General features: G+C 50.6%; 2 protein-coding genes across 2 annotated transcripts in view; one reads left to right on the top strand and one right to left on the bottom strand.

Annotated features, from left to right (window-relative positions):
- CAPZA1 (capping actin protein of muscle Z-line subunit alpha 1) overlaps positions 1-15,505 on the bottom strand; it is a 64,682-nt gene extending 49,177 nt beyond the window's left edge. The window contains exon 1 of the mRNA XM_073667183.1: positions 15,379-15,505. Coding sequence (XP_073523284.1) covers positions 15,379-15,417 — 39 coding nt within the window. The 5' untranslated portion in view covers positions 15,418-15,505. The remainder of the gene's footprint in view (positions 1-15,378) is intronic.
- Positions 15,506-15,722: 217 nt separating this feature from the next.
- The window catches only part of ST7L (suppression of tumorigenicity 7 like), a 196,750-nt gene continuing 193,371 nt past the window's right edge, over positions 15,723-19,101 (top strand). Inside the window, exon 1 of the mRNA XM_073667182.1 lies at positions 15,723-15,952. Within this exon, the coding sequence (XP_073523283.1) occupies positions 15,784-15,952 (169 nt within the window). The 5' untranslated portion in view covers positions 15,723-15,783. The remainder of the gene's footprint in view (positions 15,953-19,101) is intronic.

Here is a 19,101-nt window from a genome sequence, read left to right on the forward strand (position 1 = left end):
GTACATTCACACTGAAGGCATCAAAACTATGAATTAACACATGTGGAATTATATACTTAACAAAAAAGTGTGAAACAACTGAAAATATGTCATATTCTAGGTTCTTCAAAGTAGCCACCTTTTGCTTTGATGACTGCTTTGCACACTCTTGGCATTCTCTTGATGAGCTTCAAGAGGTAGTCACCGGAAATGGTTTTCACTTCACAGGTGTGCCCTGTCAGGTTCAATAAGTGGGATTTCTTGCCTTATAAATAGGGTTGGGACCATCAGTTGTGTTGTGCAGAAGTCTGGTGGATACACAGCTGATGGTCCTACTGAATAGACTGTTCGAATTTGTATTATGGCAAGAAAAAAGCAGCTAAGTAAAGAAAAATGAGTGGCCATCATTACTTTAAGAAATGAAGGTCAGTCAGTGCGAAAAATTGGGAAAACTTTGAAAGTGTCCCCAAGTGCAGCTGCAAAAACCATCAAGAGCTACAAAGAAACTGGTTCACATGAGGACCGCCCCAGGAAAGGAAGACCAAGAATCACCTCTGCTTCTGAGGATAAGTTTATCCGAGTCAACAGCCTCAGAAATCGCAGGTTAACAGCAGCTCAGATTAGAGACCAGGTCAATGCCACACAGAGTTCTAGCAGCAGACACATCTCTTCAACAACTGTTAAGAGGAGACTTTGTGCAGCAGGCCTTCATGGTAAAATAGCTGCTAGGAAACCACTGCTAAGGACAGGCAACAAGCAGAAGAGACTTGTTTGGGCTAAAGAACACAAGGAATGGACATTAGACCAGTGGAAATCAGTGCTTTGGTCAGATGAGTCCAAATTTGAGATCTTTGGTTCCAACCACCGTGTCTTTGTGCGACGCAGAAAAGGTGAACGGATGGACTCTACATGCCTGGTTCCCACCGTGAAGCATGGAGGAGGAGGTGTGATGGTGTGGGGGTGCTTTGCTGGTGACACTGTTGGGAATTTATTCAAAATTGAAGGCATACTGAACCAGCATGGCTACCACAGCATCTTGCAGCGGCATGCTTTCCATCCGGTTTGCGTTTAGTTGGACCATCATTTATTTTTCAACAGGACAATGACCCCAAACACACCTCCAGGCTGTGTAAGGGCTATTTGACCAAGAAGGAGAGTGATGGGGTGCTACGCCAGATGACCTGGCCTCCACAGTCACCAGACCTGAACCCAATCGAGATGGTTTGGGGTGAGCTGGACCGCAGAGTGAAGGCAAAAGGGCCAACAAGTGCTAAGCATCTCTGGGAACTCCTTCAAGATTGTTGGAAGACCATTTCCGGTGACTACCTCTTGAAGTATATAATTCCATATGTGTTAATTCATAGTTTTGATGCCTTCAGTGTGAATGTACAATTTTCAGTCATGAAAATACAGAAAAATCTTTAAATGAGAAGGTGTGTCCAAACTTTTGGTCTGTACTGTAAATATATTTTATGTTCTATCATCTAAGGAGCCTATTTAGGGTGATGTCACCATTTTACTACAGTAATTAGGTCATTACTAATTACCGGCCATTTATGAAGGAGTCAGAAGTCTGGAGAACCCATAGCTTACTGACATCACAGAGCTGTCTAAAGCGCCGCATACATATTAGATTAAGGTTGGCCAAACACAAAGATACCTACGGCTTTGCTGACAGTCTAATGTCTAGTAGTGGCTCTCAGAGCACGAGAGCGCTGGACAGAGCAAGCGCTGCTGTGTATTGGAGAGAAGGCTGAATAGCTCGCTCTGCCGACAGTCATCTAATGTGCCTGGGGGCTTTAGGGGGTGTTCACACTGCTCGCTTTTACTACCTTTTAGCTGTAAAAAAAACCTACTGTCCTAGCAAAGTGAATGAGATTTCTGAAATCAGTTACTGCAGCAAATCAATTTTTTTCAGCAATTTTCACCCATTCTAATGAATGGGAAAAAAACAAAACAAAACAGCACACAAAAACATGTGTTTTTCCTGCCAAGAGACATTTTTGATGCAGAAATGTCTGCAGCAAATACTTAACGTGTGCACATATTCTTAAAGCCCCATGCACAGATTAAAGTTGGCAGAACCCACCGATATCGCCAGGTTTGGCCAAAGTCTACTATATACAGGGGCCTTAGCCGACTGATGTTCAGGAGAAGTGTTAATTGCGGACTGCCAATCACATTGTTCTCCTGGAGATAAGCCACCAGCTGACGGCTTTGTCAGAACTGCTTGGCTGAGTGAGCGCACAAGTGTAAAGGAGGGTGAGCTGGGATGGCTATTGATCGGAAGAAGCCGACAGCCATCTAATGTGTATGGTCAGCCCTGGAGCTGTATGGTAACAGAGGGCGCTCCTAGTAATGATGATCACGTGATGAGAAAGCAAACTAAGCTGGAACACTCCTTGTTTATGGCCCGTATGTTTCCTCAAGGCCACAGGAATCTCACAGAATAACAGCAAGTGTTTTTGTGACATCTCTAATAACCTCATAGACATTGGATTCTGGGCAGACACCACTCACATCAAGAGGATTTCTATACAATCATCTATTTCATACCCAAACATTGGCTGATAGTGACTAACTTATCAATGGTGTTCTACTGATGCAGGAGAAAATGGCTCTTGTGATCGTGTAACTGACCACCTTACATCCATGGACATATAGTATATGGCAATCTTTTGGACATACTGACCATGTACAATTCTGATAAAGTGGTGAGTTGGGAGTGAACAGGAATGGATTGTTTTCTCGATCATTGTGATTTTCAGCATCTGTCCCTTGTGATAGAATGTAGTATGTCTAATACATAGCTGAACTGCTCATCAAGTAATTCAGCTTTATCTTTTTTTTAGAACTCCACATTGTGCTTTTCTCGGATACACCTAGAAATGTCTGAATACATGGACATCTGGGTGTGACCATGCCCTCTATTAGCGGGGTGTGCCCAGCACTGACTGGACAGCATCGGAGTACGCAACACCACACCGCCCCCCAACTAGTGACACCCAGGTAATAATATTATGAATTTGAACACAAGGAAGACCCCAGAATACAGACGGCTACAAAAGGTGCTGCAGAACTGTTATACAGGAGATACAAATAATTACTAAAACAGACCTGTCAGGAGAGGAGACAGCCATACAAGTTAGATTAAGCTTATTGATCACCTATCTACAGGATAAATCACCAATATGAGATTGGTACCCCCAACAATCAGATGAGAAAGGCACCAGTGGCCAGAAAGAAACAAATTGAAGAAAGGCGCAGAGTGCATCTCCATACAATGTGTGGTGACAGGTAGTGATGAGCGAGCATACTCGCAAGTACTCGGTACTCGCCCGAGCATCTCAGTACTCGAGATGCTCAGAGCTCGCCGAGTACTTGGGAGATGCTCGGGTCCCCTCTCTGCATGTTTGGCGCTCTTTACAGAGCCAATGAACATGCAGGGATTGCCTGCCACTCATTGTAATGCCGTAGCCATGTTGGTTGTGGCATTACAGTGATTGGCTGGCCGCACAGCGTCATCAGCTCTATATCAGACCAGGCACCGCCATGTTAGTCACAGTCACTCTGGAATCAGACAGTGTAGGGAGAGGTGCTGCTGCAGAGCTAGGGAGAGATTTGATTGTGTATTAGGTAGTGTAGGGAGAAAACAAGTACATTACACATATCCATCTCAACAAACAGTCCTTCTGAGGACTAATCCATCTGCAGAGATATCAGGCAGGCAGCGTGTATAGGCAGGCAGTGTATATAGCAGACTGCAGTGCACATAGGACAAGAGGCTCCATTCCAGTTCTGTTTGCTGCTGCTGTTAGACATTTCTAGACATAGGTTCAGGTCTCAGGAATAATTTTTTTTTTGGATCTTAATCCTCATTATTTGCTTAAAAAGCAATCCAGAGAACACCGTTGTTCTGCGCCATTTGCTTGTTGGCACTGCAGAATACAGCCAGGTCCTTTCCATATAACAGCGCTAGAAATCCAGCTATTTAAAACTGTGGTTTCTCAGTCACACGGATGACATAACTTCGCTCCAAATTCAGACATTTGTAGTGAGCGTGGAAGATATTGTCCTCCATTTAAAATGAGCAAAGCGCGTGGCAAGGGACAGGGTACTGGACGTGATGGTGCATGCCGAGGCCGGGGGCAAGCTGAAATTGTGCCACAACAAACACCCACATCTTCTCGCCCAACCTTCCTGTTCCAATTCCTAGGTGACCGCAGCACACCACTATTGAACCCAAAGCAGTGTCAAAAGGTTGTAGGTTAAATAGCGGATAATGCTTCCAGTCACTTAGCCACCACCACCACCCTGTCTTCCACACGGTCAAGTCTCAGTAGCCGTGAGTTTGGACCGCATATTCCTCACGCTGAACCTCCTTCCTCCCACCATGTCGCGTGCCTGGAGACAACTGATCCCACACTTGGACACTCTGAAGAGCTGTTCACTTTCCCATTTATAGATTCGGGCCTCTCACCCGGTGCACTTGAAGCGGGGCAAGAGGAGATTGCGTGTAGCGATGCCCAAATATTTGAGCAGCCACGATCACACGAAGGCGACAGTGGGAAAGTGTCACAAGAGGTGGACGATGATGAGACACAATTGCCAGAAAGTCAGGAGGAGGACCAGGGTGCGGAAGTGGAAGACAAGGTGGTGGATGATATAGTAACTAACCCAACCTGGCAGGAGGACATGCAGAGAGAGGACAGCAGCACACAGGGGGTGGGAGGCAGAGCACCCCAAAAGGCAGGAAGAAGCAGTGTGGTGGCCACAAACAAATGGCAGGCAACCGTTCCCCGTAACACCAACACGAAGGAAGTTGCCAGTACAACTGTTAGGTCTTCCTGAGTCTGGTTGTTTTTAAAGACTATGCCGATAACCCCAAAAAGGCCATTTGCAACACCTGCCAGGCCAGCATCAGCGGGGGTGGCAAAACTAGCAGCCTGACCACCACCAGCATGATCAGGCACATGGCAGCATAACACCCGACTTTGTGGGCCGAACCCCAGGGTCCAGGAACAGTGTCTTTACGTGGCACCATTGCTTCTTCCGCTGTTGTGCATGCAAGCCAATCCCCTGTCCATGGTGCATGCGAAGATGCCTCCTGCCCTGCACCTGTCGTTGCACACTCTCAAGTAGCAGCATCAGTAAGTACGTCCACGTCCTTGACCCAGCGCAGCTTTCAGTTGTCCATACCCCAGTCCTTGGAACGCAAGCGCAAATACGCAGCCAACGCCCCACTACTAAACTCCCACATTTCACGACTGCTTGCGCTCGAAATGTTGCCTTTTAGGCACGTGGAGACGGAAGCATTCCGCAACCTGATGGTGGCGGCCGTCCCTCGGTCCCCAGCCGCCACTATTTCTCCCGGTGTGCCGTCCCCGCATTACACAAGCACGTGTCCCAAAACATTAGCTGTGCCCTCAACAATGCAGTTACTGGGAAAATCCACCTAGCCACAGACACGTGGACAAGTGCTTGTGGGCAGGGACGGTACATCTCGCTGACGGCACACTGGGTTAAACAATGTGAAAGCCGGGACCCAGTCGGACCTTGGAACGGAACACGTCCTCCCGACACCATGGATTGCAGGCCCTAGGTCAATCAGGGTTGCCCCAACAGTCTACAGCTCCTGCACCTAATTCTCCTCAGCCTCCTCCTCCTCTTCAGCCTCATTCTCCGAAACGACCACATCAGTCACAAGCTGGAAGCACTGCAGCACTGCCTCGGCCAAGCGGCAATAGGCTGTGCTGAAGCTAATATGCTTAGGTGACAAACCGCACAATGCTGAAGAGTTGTGGACAGCTCTGAAAGAGCAGGCAGATTTGTGGCTCACACCGCTGAACCTACAGCCAGACATGGTCGTGTGCGACAATGGCCGGAAGCCGGTAGCGGCTGTGAGGCGAGCTCACACACATACCATGCCTGGCCCATGTGCTTAACCTCATGGTTCAGCGGTTTCTCAAATCCTACCTGGAGCTGCCGGATCTGCTTGTTAAAGTACACCGCCTGTGTTCCCATTTTAGAAAGTCAGCTCCAGCTTCTGCCGCCTTGCCGTGTTTCAGCAGCGTTTGCAGCTTCCGGCTCACAGACTGGTGTGTGATGTCCCCACGCGTTGGAACTCTACACTGTGGATGTTGGGAAGGATTTGTGAGCAGAAGAGGGCAGTTGTTGAGTACCAGCATCAACAAGGCCGTCGGTATTCAGTTCAGACTCCACACATAAGACCTCAGGAGTGGACATGGATGTCAGACATATGTACCATCCTCCAAAACTTTGAGGACTCCACCAAGATGGTGAGAAGCGATGACGCCATAATTAGCGTCACCATCCCGCTTCTCTGCCTTCTGAAACGCTCTCTGCTCACAATCAAAGAGGATGCATTACAGGCGGAGCACGATGAGATGCAGCAAGAAACCATACATTGTGATTACACACAGCCCAGCCTCATCTCATCCGAAGGTGGATTGGGTGACAATGAGGAAGAACAGGAGCTAGTTTCATGAGCTATAGACAGTACTACCTGCACAACTGTCATACCGTCTGTTCAGCGTGGATGGCCAGAGGATAGAGAGGAGGAGAGCATGGTTAGTCATCCTCTTGGTGAGGACACGGTAGTCTTGCCTGTTAGCAGTCTGGCACACATGGCTGAGTTAACACCCACATAATTTTTTTAAAGGATGTTTATGATGCCCGTAAAATTTTTTTTTTATACAGTATGTTCATGTATACCCCCAGGGGTAAATGTTTGTCAGCCCATACACTTAGTGCATGGGCATTACAAGTATAGGAGGCCCGCTCCTTTCTAATGGGAACATTTTTTATGAGGCCCTCCTCCACGTCTCTTCCAAGGGGCATTGGAGTGCCTCCAAATTTTTGGCAACCCTTGCATTCACTGCATAGGCAAATCCAATGGGAGACCTACTTCCTAATAATGGGAACATTGTTTTCAGGAGGCCCTCCTCTAAGTCTCTTCAAAGGAGTATTGGGGTGCGTCCAAATTTTGGGTAGCCCTGCCACTCATTGCATACGCAATAAAAGTATAGGAGACCCACTCTTTAGTAATGGGAACAATAAAACATAGCCGGCTGATGGCTCTCTAAGAATAGAGAGGGCCAACTGCTGGTCCTTCAAGAATAGTTAAGGCCGCCTGATGGCCCTATAAAAATAGGCTTTGTGATTTTCAGAGTCCCTCTTTCATAAATGATGACGATGTGTCTGATGATCTCTCACACACCATATCCACATGGCCAGATAAGGTTGTAAAATGTTAAAATGACATTTCCTGGTGAATGCATTTGTCACGGTTGAAAGCAATGCAAAAGTGCAAAAACGCATCAAAAACGCTACGTGTGAACATAGCCCAAGGTGTAGAGGAGTATTTTTGTTTTTGGTTATATATTTTGCTTTATATACAAGTCATTACCCTGGAAAGGATGTTCCTTAATATATTTCACAGGAAAATCCATTTTGGTTTTGTATGTTATTTTGAGTCCTTAAAAGTGGCGTAATACCTCTGACAACGTTGTTGACAGCAGTGACCTGGGAGTCAGAAATGCTTTTAGTGGTCTTCCCCATGCTGTCCCCATGTCATTTGAGCACTGTTCCCATCGATTTGGGCAATTTTTATACCCTCTGCAGACCGCCGGGGGGAGCCGGCTGAAAAATGCTCGAGTTTCCCATAGACTTACATTGGGCTCGTTGCTCAGGTCGAACACCCGAGTATTCCAATGTGCTCGACCCGAGCATCCGAGCATTTTAGTGCTCGCTCATCACTAGTGACTGGTGTTGGATTACTGTAAATAGCAGCTGTTCTGCAGTTAAAGGGGAAAGCCAGACACCATACTGACCTATTCTCTTGACCAAGAACTGATCTGCAGCACCTGGCAGCGGCCGCTACACAGTGAATGGAGATGTGACAACCCCTTTAATACTGGTACAATCTGACAATGTAAATTATTAGGGCAACCAAACAGATTTCAATATTGCTGAATATTAGCACACCCTAATCCTTTACTTCTCTGGAAATAAGCGCTGCCAGGTCTTATCGCTCTACCTAAGGGAGTAAACATGCTTGATGAGCAGAGCTAAGCACCGGCATTATGTAGCTTTGATTGGGTACATTTTTGGTAACCCCACCTTTTTAGTGGGGTATTCTTATGCTAGACAGCATTCCATTCAGTATATGACATTGGTAGACAAGGTGGCTATGACAGATGGCGTTCAGTTTCGTCAGATTGATGGACCACCATGCTGGAGATAGACATGGTCCTGCCTCTGGGATCACACCTATCAGACCCTTAAGGCATATCCCAAAGACCTGCCAGCAGGAATATCCCTTATACATCAATCCGGTCTACAGAGCACATGAAGGACAATACACTCATGCAGCTGCCTTGACCATCTTTACATTGTCAGGTCCAGCGCTGCCTCTCTGGTCATTATTGACTGGCTGCAGCGGTGACGTCACGAGTACAACTAATCACTGATTCTAAACCAGCACTAGAATGAAACCTTTTTTTTCACTCCAGTTTCCGTGACTTGATTGTAATCTGCCCTTTTGTGTATAATGGATTCAGGTTCCTGCAGTTCAGCCTCCTGTCTACGTCTTGGATTTCAGTTTTCACTCGGCACTTTAGGCCACGGCCGCACTATCAGTATTTTGTCAGTATTTGGTCAGTATTTTTCTCAGGAGTGGGAGCCAAAACCAGGAGTGGGTGATAAATGCAGAATTGGTGACTGGTTTCTATTATACCTTTTCTCTGATTGTTCCTCACCTGGTTTTGGCTCCCACTCCTGAGAAAAAATACTGACCGAATACTGATAGTGGGGTCGTGGCCTTAGGACTATAAATCCCATGAAGCCGGGACCACCAGTGATCTCATTGTCTGTGGGATTGATGATGAGAGCTGAGGTCAGTGTTTGGCCATCTTCTGCAATACCATCGATTTTGAATGGAGCAACAAGGCACGAGCTCAACTGGCTGCTCCTTTCGACTCTTTCTGCCCGCTATCTTGCAACCAGAAGAAAAATAACAATAGGTACACAAGAGATAGTATACTAATTGTACAATCAATAGAAATGTGCAAAAAGATCTGCAATACCCTGGTCCGGAGTCCACTTCGGTACTCCATGACAGGTGGACTACAGCAGTGCAAACTTCCTCAATCTGCTCTCAAATACCAGCATTTGGAAAGCATCTTGTGCTTAATACACCCCCGTGAGGTCATGATGTGCATTGCACCACACCACCGTGACGTTGTGGGGTCCTAGTAATTGCAACGAAAGCCCAGGAAGCCGGCATTTCAGTACCAGCGGAGGAAGTTTGCAAAAATGGACACAGGAGCTTGGTGTGACTCCTTCTGCTCATCTCTTATAACCACACATCCAGTGGAGAAATGATCATTTTGTAGGCTGGAATAGCCCTTTGGGCTTGTTCACACAACCGTATTTTTGATCCAAGTGCTGTCCCTGAAAAAAAAATGAACAGCAGTTGGATCAATGTTATTCAATAGCACAGTGAAAATTATCAACTTTTTTCAGTAACCAAATCTGCGTGCGAGGGGGGTGGAATAGCAGTATGCACTAGTTTCTTCAGTAAATCGGTGAGACTCATCCATTCAAGTCCACGGGTGTGCAAAAAAAAAATAAAAAATCAGATGCCATACAGAGTGACAGTATAGCATCCGATTATGGGGAAACATCGCAATTGTGTAACATAGGAAACAGTAATGGTCCTGTAATTGATTAATAGCTGGTGTAAAAAAACAGATTGTATACAGATGACAAGTGAGAAAGAAATTGTCGCTCTTTTCTGGCTAAAACTGAACGATATTTTTATACGCTTGTGTGATCCTACCCTTTAAAGAAGCCTAGCCATAGATAAGACCTTTGATATTGGAGTGGATTTTGCAGCCTCCCAGGTTGTATTACATGGCATTAGTTTAGACAAGTGTCCGGCGATGTACGTCATAAATGGCTCATAACAGGGAAAGGAGAGAAAGTGAGCACCAAACAATGAGAACTTCAGGAAAGCAATTGTTTCCCCAAACAAAAGGATTGCTCCGTTTCTTTACCGGAATAAACCAAGCAAAAAGTTTCCCCTTTAAGAGCAAGGAATTTGAGACAAATGGCTTTTAACATGTAGACACTCGCTCCTCTCTGCCTTCACTGAAGAAACCCACCAAGTTCAGCTGCAGGAAAGATAAAACTAATAATTACTTTCCCATGATCACTGGGGGATATGGCACTGTGCAGACTTAAAGGGGGCTCTGATAATAAAAAGGATCCAAGTGTCTGATCAGTGGTGGTCCGAGTACAGTGCTCCACCATCCCATACTGTTCTGCTCACACAGGGACCACTGTTCTTGTAGTGGCGAGAGTCCTAGCAGTTACAGCCCACCGATTAGACCTCCTGTGACCAGGTGAGACGCTTGGATTATAGGACCACCCTCATCTGGGCCGTGTGCACCCTTTCTGATAGAATCTGCTGATATTTTTCTATAATGCAAATAAATGGGAGTATTTTCCACTTCACGTGTGGGGAAAAAATTGGGACGACAACCGTCTAATCCACATGCGGCAAATCTGAGGCAGCAACGATTCAGCCTCCGATTCTTTTAAACATCCTCAGCCCGTATAAACATGGCCGTAGGCTTACCTGTCACTTCCTTTCACAAGTCTAGGAGACCGGTCTTTCTTGAGAAAGATTACATTCCAGACCGAATGCCTGTCATTGTTGGGACTTGCTATGTGTGAACTGGCACCTGTAATGAGGGGCTCCTAGGATTCATTAATGACAACACGGAATGGCTCACACCCCTGGTTTACTGTGCCACCAGAGGCTGATGGGAGCTGATGCACACGGGCACCGGCAATCACACTATTTAAATGCCGCTGGCTGACAACTGCACTTAAATGGTTAAGCAGAAGCGATAAGAGACAGCTCGGGTCCCAGCTGTTATAACAAGATGCAGGCTGTGCGTATCTACTGTGTGGGCTCAGGTCATGGGTCTGTGGATTTCAGTGGATGTCTATGGGTGCACCTGACCTAGGATCAGGCAGCTAAACATCCCTCGCCCAATCCTTTTTTATATGTCGGATAAGCAGCCACCAGATGATACTGAATGCGGCGCTCTCCGAGAACACAACTGTGTATGGCCGCATAAGGGCTGAATGCTCATACCACATTAGGGGCGACTCCGCTCTGCCTAATAAAGAGCTGTGGCCACGGGGGATTTTATCTCAACATACTGAAATCACAATGGCCGGGCTGTGTGTATATGAATAGCTGAGAGGAAAGCACAAATAGTTTCTAAAAGCCAGGAAATATATCCATTTATGACTCCCCGTCATCCCCAATGACTGCTGCTGCTCCGGCGATAGACGGTCAGACGGCAGAGCCTGGGTCGCCTTATTCAGATGCAGATTCTTCTTCTAGCTGGGGGTCTATTATTAGAAGACACTGAAGGAGCGGAGGCCCAGAAATAAGCACAGACCAGTGACCCTATGGCCATGCCTGGTAATAGGAGAGTGTGATGAGCATGCTGAGGCTTGTGGAGGAGTCTTCACTACCCGAGCGCCTCCACCCAGCCATTACCAGTGATGTAAGGCACAGATACAGCCAGGGAGCCATAGTCACAGTATACCAGCCGCTCTGGAGACGCCACGCCTGAACTCTATTAGGTTTCAATATCATACAGTGCACCTGTAAGCAGGAAGACATTAGGCACCATTAAGATTCATGGAGCTCACTGGCTCCTCCAGGGAACCCACCACCATTATATTGGATACCCCTAATGGGGTAGACCCTTTGTGACCTGGTTATTACTCTTCGGAATAGTGGTAGTGACCAATGGCATTAAACACAGGGGTAATCTGGAATGAGAGAAGAGAACCTGATGCCATCACATCTGTCCTGGGGAGGTGTCTAGTGCTGGGACTGAGTTGCAGTACCAGAGGCAGCCTGTAGACAGGTGTGGCGCTGTTACTGGGGTAGCCCAATAGCAATCCTTGCTGCCTCATACAGTCCCAGTATATAATTGAACAATTATTTATAAGAAATCCATGGCTTCAGAAATAACTAAAAGACTGAAAAATAAAATGAGGATCAAGAATTCCCACCCTCCCCCCTGCAGAACCATCAGGGTACAGTAAGCGACGATCTTCGCAGCAGGGACTAGTGCTGTTGCCAATAGCAACCACATGACAGCTGGCAGCGGGGCAGGATGTTGCCCTGAATGTTTATAAACACGGAGCAGCCTCCCAAAAGAGAACATAACATGCAGCCATGACACCGGGCACGCCGAGCCTTGTAGTGCCACACACACATATATATATATCACACCGGGCACGCCGAGCCTTGTAGTGCCACACACACACATATATATCACACCGGGCACGCCGAGCCTTGTAGTGCCACACGCATCACACAGGGCACGCCGAACCTTGTAGTGCCACACGCATCACACACATATATATCACCCCGGGCACGCCGAGCCTTGTAGTGCCACACACACACATATATATCACCCCGGGCACGCCGAGCCTTGTAGTGCCACACGCATCACCCCGGGCACGCCGAGCCTTGTAGTGCCACACGCATCACCCCGGGCACGCCGAGCCTTGTAGTGCCACACGCATCACACCGGGCACGCCGAGCCTTGTAGTGCCACACGCATCACACCGGGCACGCCGAGCCTTGTAGTGCCACACGCATCACATCGGGCACGCCGAGCCTTGTAGTGCCACACGCATCACACCGGGCACGCCGAGCCTTGTAGTGCCACACGCATCACACCGGGCACGCCGAGCCTTGTAGTGCCACACGCATCACACCGGGCACGCCGAGCCTTGTAGTGCCACACGCATCACACCGGGCACGCCGAGCCTTGTAGTGCCACACGCATCACACCGGGCACGCCGAGCCTTGTAGTGCCACACGCATCACACCGGGCACGCCGAGCCTTGTAGTGCCACACGCATCACACCGGGCACGCCGAGCCTTGTAGTGCCACACGCATCACACCGGGCACGCCGAGCCTTGTAGTGCCACACGCATCACACCGGGCACGCCGAGCCTTGTAGTGCCACACGCATCACACCGGGCACGCCGAGCCTTGTAGTGCCACACGCATCACACACACCAAGCCTTGTAGTGCCACACGCATCACACACACCAAGCCTTGTAGTGCCACACGCATCACACACACCAAGCCTTGTAGTGCCACACGCATCACACACACCAAGCCTTGTAGTGCCACACGCATCACACACACCAAGCCTTGTAGTGCCACACGCATCACACACACCAAGCCTTGTAGTGCCACACGCATCACACACACCAAGCCTTGTAGTGCCACACGCATCACACACACCAAGCCTTGTAGTGCCACACGCATCACACACACCAAGCCTTGTAGTGCCACACGCATCACACACACACCAAGCCTTGTAGTGCCACACGCATCACACACACACCAAGCCTTGTAGTGCCACACGCATCACACACACCAAGCCTTGTAGTGCCACACGCATCACACACACCAAGCCTTGTAGTGCCACACGCATCACACACACCAAGCCTTGTAGTGCCACACGCATCACACACACCAAGCCTTGTAGTGCCACACGCATCACACACACCAAGCCTTGTAGTGCCACACGCATCACACCGGGCACGCCGAGTCTTGTAGTGCCACACGCATCACACCGGGCACGCCGAGCCTTGTAGTGCCACACGCATCACACCGGGCACGCCGAGCCTTGTAGTGCCACACGCATCACACCGGGCACGCCGAGCCTTGTAGTGCCACACGCATCACACCGGGCACGCCGAGCCTTGTAGTGCCACACGCATCACACCGGGCACGCCGAGCCTTGTAGTGCCACACGCATCACACCGGGCACGCCGAGCCTTGTAGTGCCACACACTTCACACCGGGCACGCCGAGCCTTGTAGTGCCACACACTTCACACCGGGCACGCCGAGCCTTGTAGTGCCACACACTTCACACCGGGCACGCCGAGCCTTGTAGTGCCACACACTTCACACCGGGCACGCCGAGCCTTGTAGTGCCACACACTTCACACCGGGCACGCCGAGCCTTGTAGTGCCACACACTTCACACCGGGCACGCCGAGCCTTGTAGTGCCACACACTTCACACCGGGCACGCCGAGCCTTGTAGTGCCACACACTTCACACCGGGCACGCCGAGCCTTGTAGTGCCACACACTTCACACCGGGCACGCCGAGCCTTGTAGTGCCACACACTTCACACCGGGCACGCCGAGCCTTGTAGTGCCACACACTTCACACCGGGCACGCCGAGCCTTGTAGTGCCACACACTTCACACCGGGCACGCCGAGCCTTGTAGTGCCACACACTTCACACCGGGCACGCCGAGCCTTGTAGTGCCACACACTTCACACCGGGCACGCCGAGCCTTGTAGTGCCACACACTTCACACCGGGCACGCCGAGCCTTGTAGTGCCACACACTTCACACCGGGCACGCCGAGCCTTGTAGTGCCACACACTTCACACCGGGCACGCCGAGCCTTGTAGTGCCACACACTTCACACCGGGCACGCCGAGCCTTGTAGTGCCACACACTTCACACCGGGCACGCCGAGCCTTGTAGTGCCACACACTTCACACCGGGCACGCCGAGCCTTGTAGTGCCACACACTTCACACCGGGCACGCCGAGCCTTGTAGTGCCACACACTTCACACCGGGCACGCCGAGCCTTGTAGTGCCACACACTTCACACCGGGCACGCCGAGCCTTGTAGTGCCACACACTTCACACCGGGCACGCCGAGCCTTGTAGTGCCACACACTTCACACCGGGCACGCCGAGCCTTGTAGTGCCACACACTTCACACCGGGCACGCCGAGCCTTGTAGTGCCACACACTTCACACCGGGCACGCCGAGCCTTGTAGTGCCACACACTTCACACCGGGCACGCCGAGCCTTGTAGTGCCACACACTTCACACCGGGCACGCCGAGCCTTGTAGTGCCACACACTTCACACCGGGCACGCCGAGCCTTGTAGTGCCACACACTTCACACCGGGCACGCTGAGCCTTGTAGTGCCACACACATCACACCGGGCACGCTGAGCCTTGTAGTGCCACACACATCACACCGGGCACGCTGAGCCTTGTAGTGCCAGCCCCGCAGCGCCCAGGCTAGTGCGTTAGAAGCTACTGTTAACGATTTCACTGCCGGGCCCAGGTATGCCTGCTGCTTCCCACAGCACTGCCAGGTATAAAAGGGGCCGAGAAGAACAGCAAGAAGAAGTGCAGCAGCTGCGCCTGATCTCTGCCCCCAGAACTTAAGCGACACAGAGCACAGTAGCCACTGCTGCCTCCCCGAAAGCCCAGTACCTTCTCCTCATCAGAGACCCGCTCCTCGTAGTCTGCCATCTTGGCTCCGACTGGCCCAGCCCCACTGAGAGGAGAGCGCAAAGCATAGCGGGAAGGGAGGGGGAACGTCCGGTCCAAGGCGGAAGCGGGGATACTGGGCGGCAGCCATGTTGGTAGAGGCACACAAGTGCTTGTGTCTGGCGTTTGTCCATGGCGGCAATGCCAGCACTGTGGTCCACCTGGCGTTAATGTTAATAAAGTGAGGCGGTGACACTGGTGGCCTGTGCTGTACTAGTGACAGAAGCTGCGGACAGTGACCGAGCTGTGTCCCCGGTTGTGAGGGGCTCCCCGCTCCGCCGCGCTCCACCAATCCCCGGCCGCGCTCCGCCTCTCCTTCCCTAGTGCCGGGAGCAGGAAACAACAAACATGGCGGAGTGTGCGAGTGTCGGCGCCCCCGGGCCTCCAGTCCTGGCTCGGGCGAAGGGCTGGCTGTGCAGACACTGGGCGTACGTGTGGCTGCTGCTCCCTGTGGCGGGGCTGCTGCTTCTCTACCACTTCAGAGCGGCGCTCCGCCTGTACGAGGCCGTGCTGAGCGGTGAGTGCTGCGCTGTTACCTAGCAACGGGGCCAGCTGCGCTCAGCTAGAGGGCTGGGGTGGGACCACAGCACCCAGCATGCCTCCAGTAACCAGAGCTGTGGGCCCTGCTGCAGACAGGTCCTGCAGGTGCCTTCCCTCTCTGAGATCACTGTACTCCATGGCTCCATGTGCTGTCAGCCTGTATTCACACCGGGGACAGGGAACAACTGGAAATGGGGGCCTCCCATGAGAACAGGTTCCCTGTCCATTCCTTGTATGACTGGTCACATTAGTGATGAGCCCGCCACTGCCTGCTGTGTATGAGGGGCCCCCACTGCGCCACTGTCTGCTGTGTATGAGGGGCCCCCCACTGCGCCACTGTCTGCTGTGTATGAGGGGCCCCCACTGCGCCACTGTCTGCTGTGTATGAGGGGCCCCCCACTGCGCCACTGTCTGCTGTGTATGAGGGGCCCCCACTGCGCCACTGTCTGCTGTGTATGAGGGGCCCCCACTGCGCCACTGCCTGCTGTGTATGAGGGGCCCCCACTGCGCCACTGCCTGCTGTGTATGAGGGGCCCCCACTGCGCCACTGCCTGCTGTGTATGAGGGGCCCCCACTGCGCCACTGTCTGCTGTGTATGAGGGGCCCCCACTGCGCCACTGCCTGCTGTGTATGAGGGGCCCCCACTGCGCCACTGCCTGCTGTGTATGAGGGGCCCCCACTGCGCCACTGCCTGCTGTGTATGAGGGGCCCCCACTGCGCCACTGTCTGCTGTGTATGAGGGGCCCCCCACTGCGCCACTGCCTGCTGTGTATGAGGGGCCCCCACTGCGCCACTGCCTGCTGTGTATGAGGGGCCCCCACTGCGCCACTGTCTGCGCTGTATGAGGGGCCCCCCACTGCGCCACTGTCTGCGCTGTATGAGGGGCCCCCCACTGCGCCACTGTCTGCTGTGTATGAGGGGCCCCCCACTGCGCCACTGTCTGCTGTGTATGAGGGGCCCCTTACTGGTAATGGATCATGTCACGCTGGAGGCAGAAATGAAGGTTTTCTGACTGTGAGAGGTTGTGTAGTATCTGTATTCATAGCACGTCAGGCCACCGCTGCCCCCTGCTGACCGCCATCTTCTGTAGTCTTGGCCACAAGTTTTGTGGCTGTCAGAAATTTTGGTTTTGCGGCTTCAGTGTTTTTAGATCAGATGTTTCTCTGGTTACTAAGGCCTGACACCCCATAAAGGGAACGCTGCCAGGAGGGGGAATAAAGATAATTTTCTCCCCACACCGTTTAGCTAAGTGCAGGCGCCGGGCAGGTTAGTAAGACTATTAACCTGTCAGTCAGTGAGGGCTCGTGCAGACGTCCATGGATCTCAGGCCACATTGCACAGACCGGCCACAAGTCTCCCAAACCGAGTGTGACTGCCTCATAGACATACCTGAAGCTGTCATTCTCCGGTCAGGAGACCTGCAGCTTGTCCATGCCTAAGGCTATGTGCCCACGTTGCGGACCTGAAGCATATTTTTTACGCTTCTCCCTGGCGGGAAAATCGCATGCGGATATTACATGCGGTTTTCCCGCCAGGTAGAAGCGTTTGTGAGGCGTCTTTGCATGCATTTCCGCATGCGGGTTATCAAGCACTTCTCCAAGCATCACTTGGAAAAGTGCTTGACAACTTGTTCAGAATGGTAAAAAATAAAAAAATAAAGTTTATACTCACCTTCTGATGCATTCTCTGCCCCGTCCGGAGTCTTGAGCGGCTCACGCTGTTGTGACGTCATTGAGTCATGTGGTGGGTCACATGACTCAATGACGTGGCAGGTCCTTCAGACAACAGCGCGACGGAGGGAAAACATCAGAAGATAAGTATAAACTTTATTTTATTCTTTTTTTTACAGGTTCTTTGGTACCCAGGTCTGGATGAGAGTCTCCTCTCCTCCAGACTTGGGTACCATCCGCACATTGATTCCGCTGCGCTTCCGCAAAATTAATGAACATGCTGCGGATTTTTGACTGCAGCATATACGCTGCGGAAAAATCCGCAGCATGGGCATTGACATTGCGGAATGCCATTGGGGACCATGGGGTGCGGATCTACATGCGTTTTTCAAGCGTTTACGCTGCGGAAATTCCGCAGCATATACGCTTGAAAAACGCTACGTGGGCACACAGCCTTAGGCCCCGTTCACACTTCAGTATTTTACATCAGTATTTGTAAGCCAAAATTATCAGTGGAACAGTCAGAGGTAAAGAAATGGTAAGGTAATAAATAGAAACACGTTACCACTTCTGTATTTATCACCCACTCCTGGTTTTGGCTTACAAATACTGATATAAAATACTGAACGTGTGAACGTGGCCTTATACCGATTTGCACAGACATATAAATGAAACCTTAGGGCTCTTTCACAAGTCAATATCTCCAGTACGAGTGGTGACCGTTTTCACACGTACTGGAGACACCTAGTACTGGCACACAGACCCATTCAAGTCTGTGCACATGTCATTGTGTGTGCCGGAGTCATTCTCCCCAGCTCCACTGCTGAGTGGTCAGGTGGATTACAGTGGGGGACACTTAGGACAGGTGAGTATAAGGATTTTTTTTATTCTATTCTTATTTTTACAGGCTTTGGACACAGCGGAAGCAGACTACTACTCCTCTCATCATTGTCCCCTGCTGGCGCTGATCGCAGCACAGGCAGGGGACAATGTTGAGGGCAGCTTTCAGCACCCAGTGCTTGGTAACAGTGCTAACTGTACTGCTGATTCCCAGGCGCCGGTATGTGTGATACTGATGCGGCACACGGTTGCCACACGTATCATACACACAGAATCTTCTTGACTGTTTTTTCCAGTACCAGAAATATCCCGACGTCTAAATGAACTCTTAGGTGGTGCTGGGCAGGGAATAGAGTCGGGAGGCAGAGGCCAGGGAAGTGCTCTGATTATGCCCAGAGCACTTACACCTCATTTATATATGCATTAATACAGTGACTTTTCAGTCAGGAAGCAACAGATGGGATCAGTAAGACCACATTTAAACATCTGTGATTTTTCATACAGTATATGCAAAAAATGATCCACGTGTCCTCCGTGTGTTTGGTCAGTGTGTCAACAGTACTTTTTACTTCTGAAAAAAAAATTACTAAGTAACACTGGAAAAGTGAGATGTAAT

This window comes from Phyllobates terribilis, unplaced genomic scaffold, assembly GCF_046119375.1.
Source record: "Phyllobates terribilis strain yellow unplaced genomic scaffold, ASM4611937v1 Scaffold_2__4_contigs__length_985480577, whole genome shotgun sequence".
Taxonomy (NCBI): Eukaryota; Metazoa; Chordata; class Amphibia; order Anura; family Dendrobatidae; genus Phyllobates; species Phyllobates terribilis.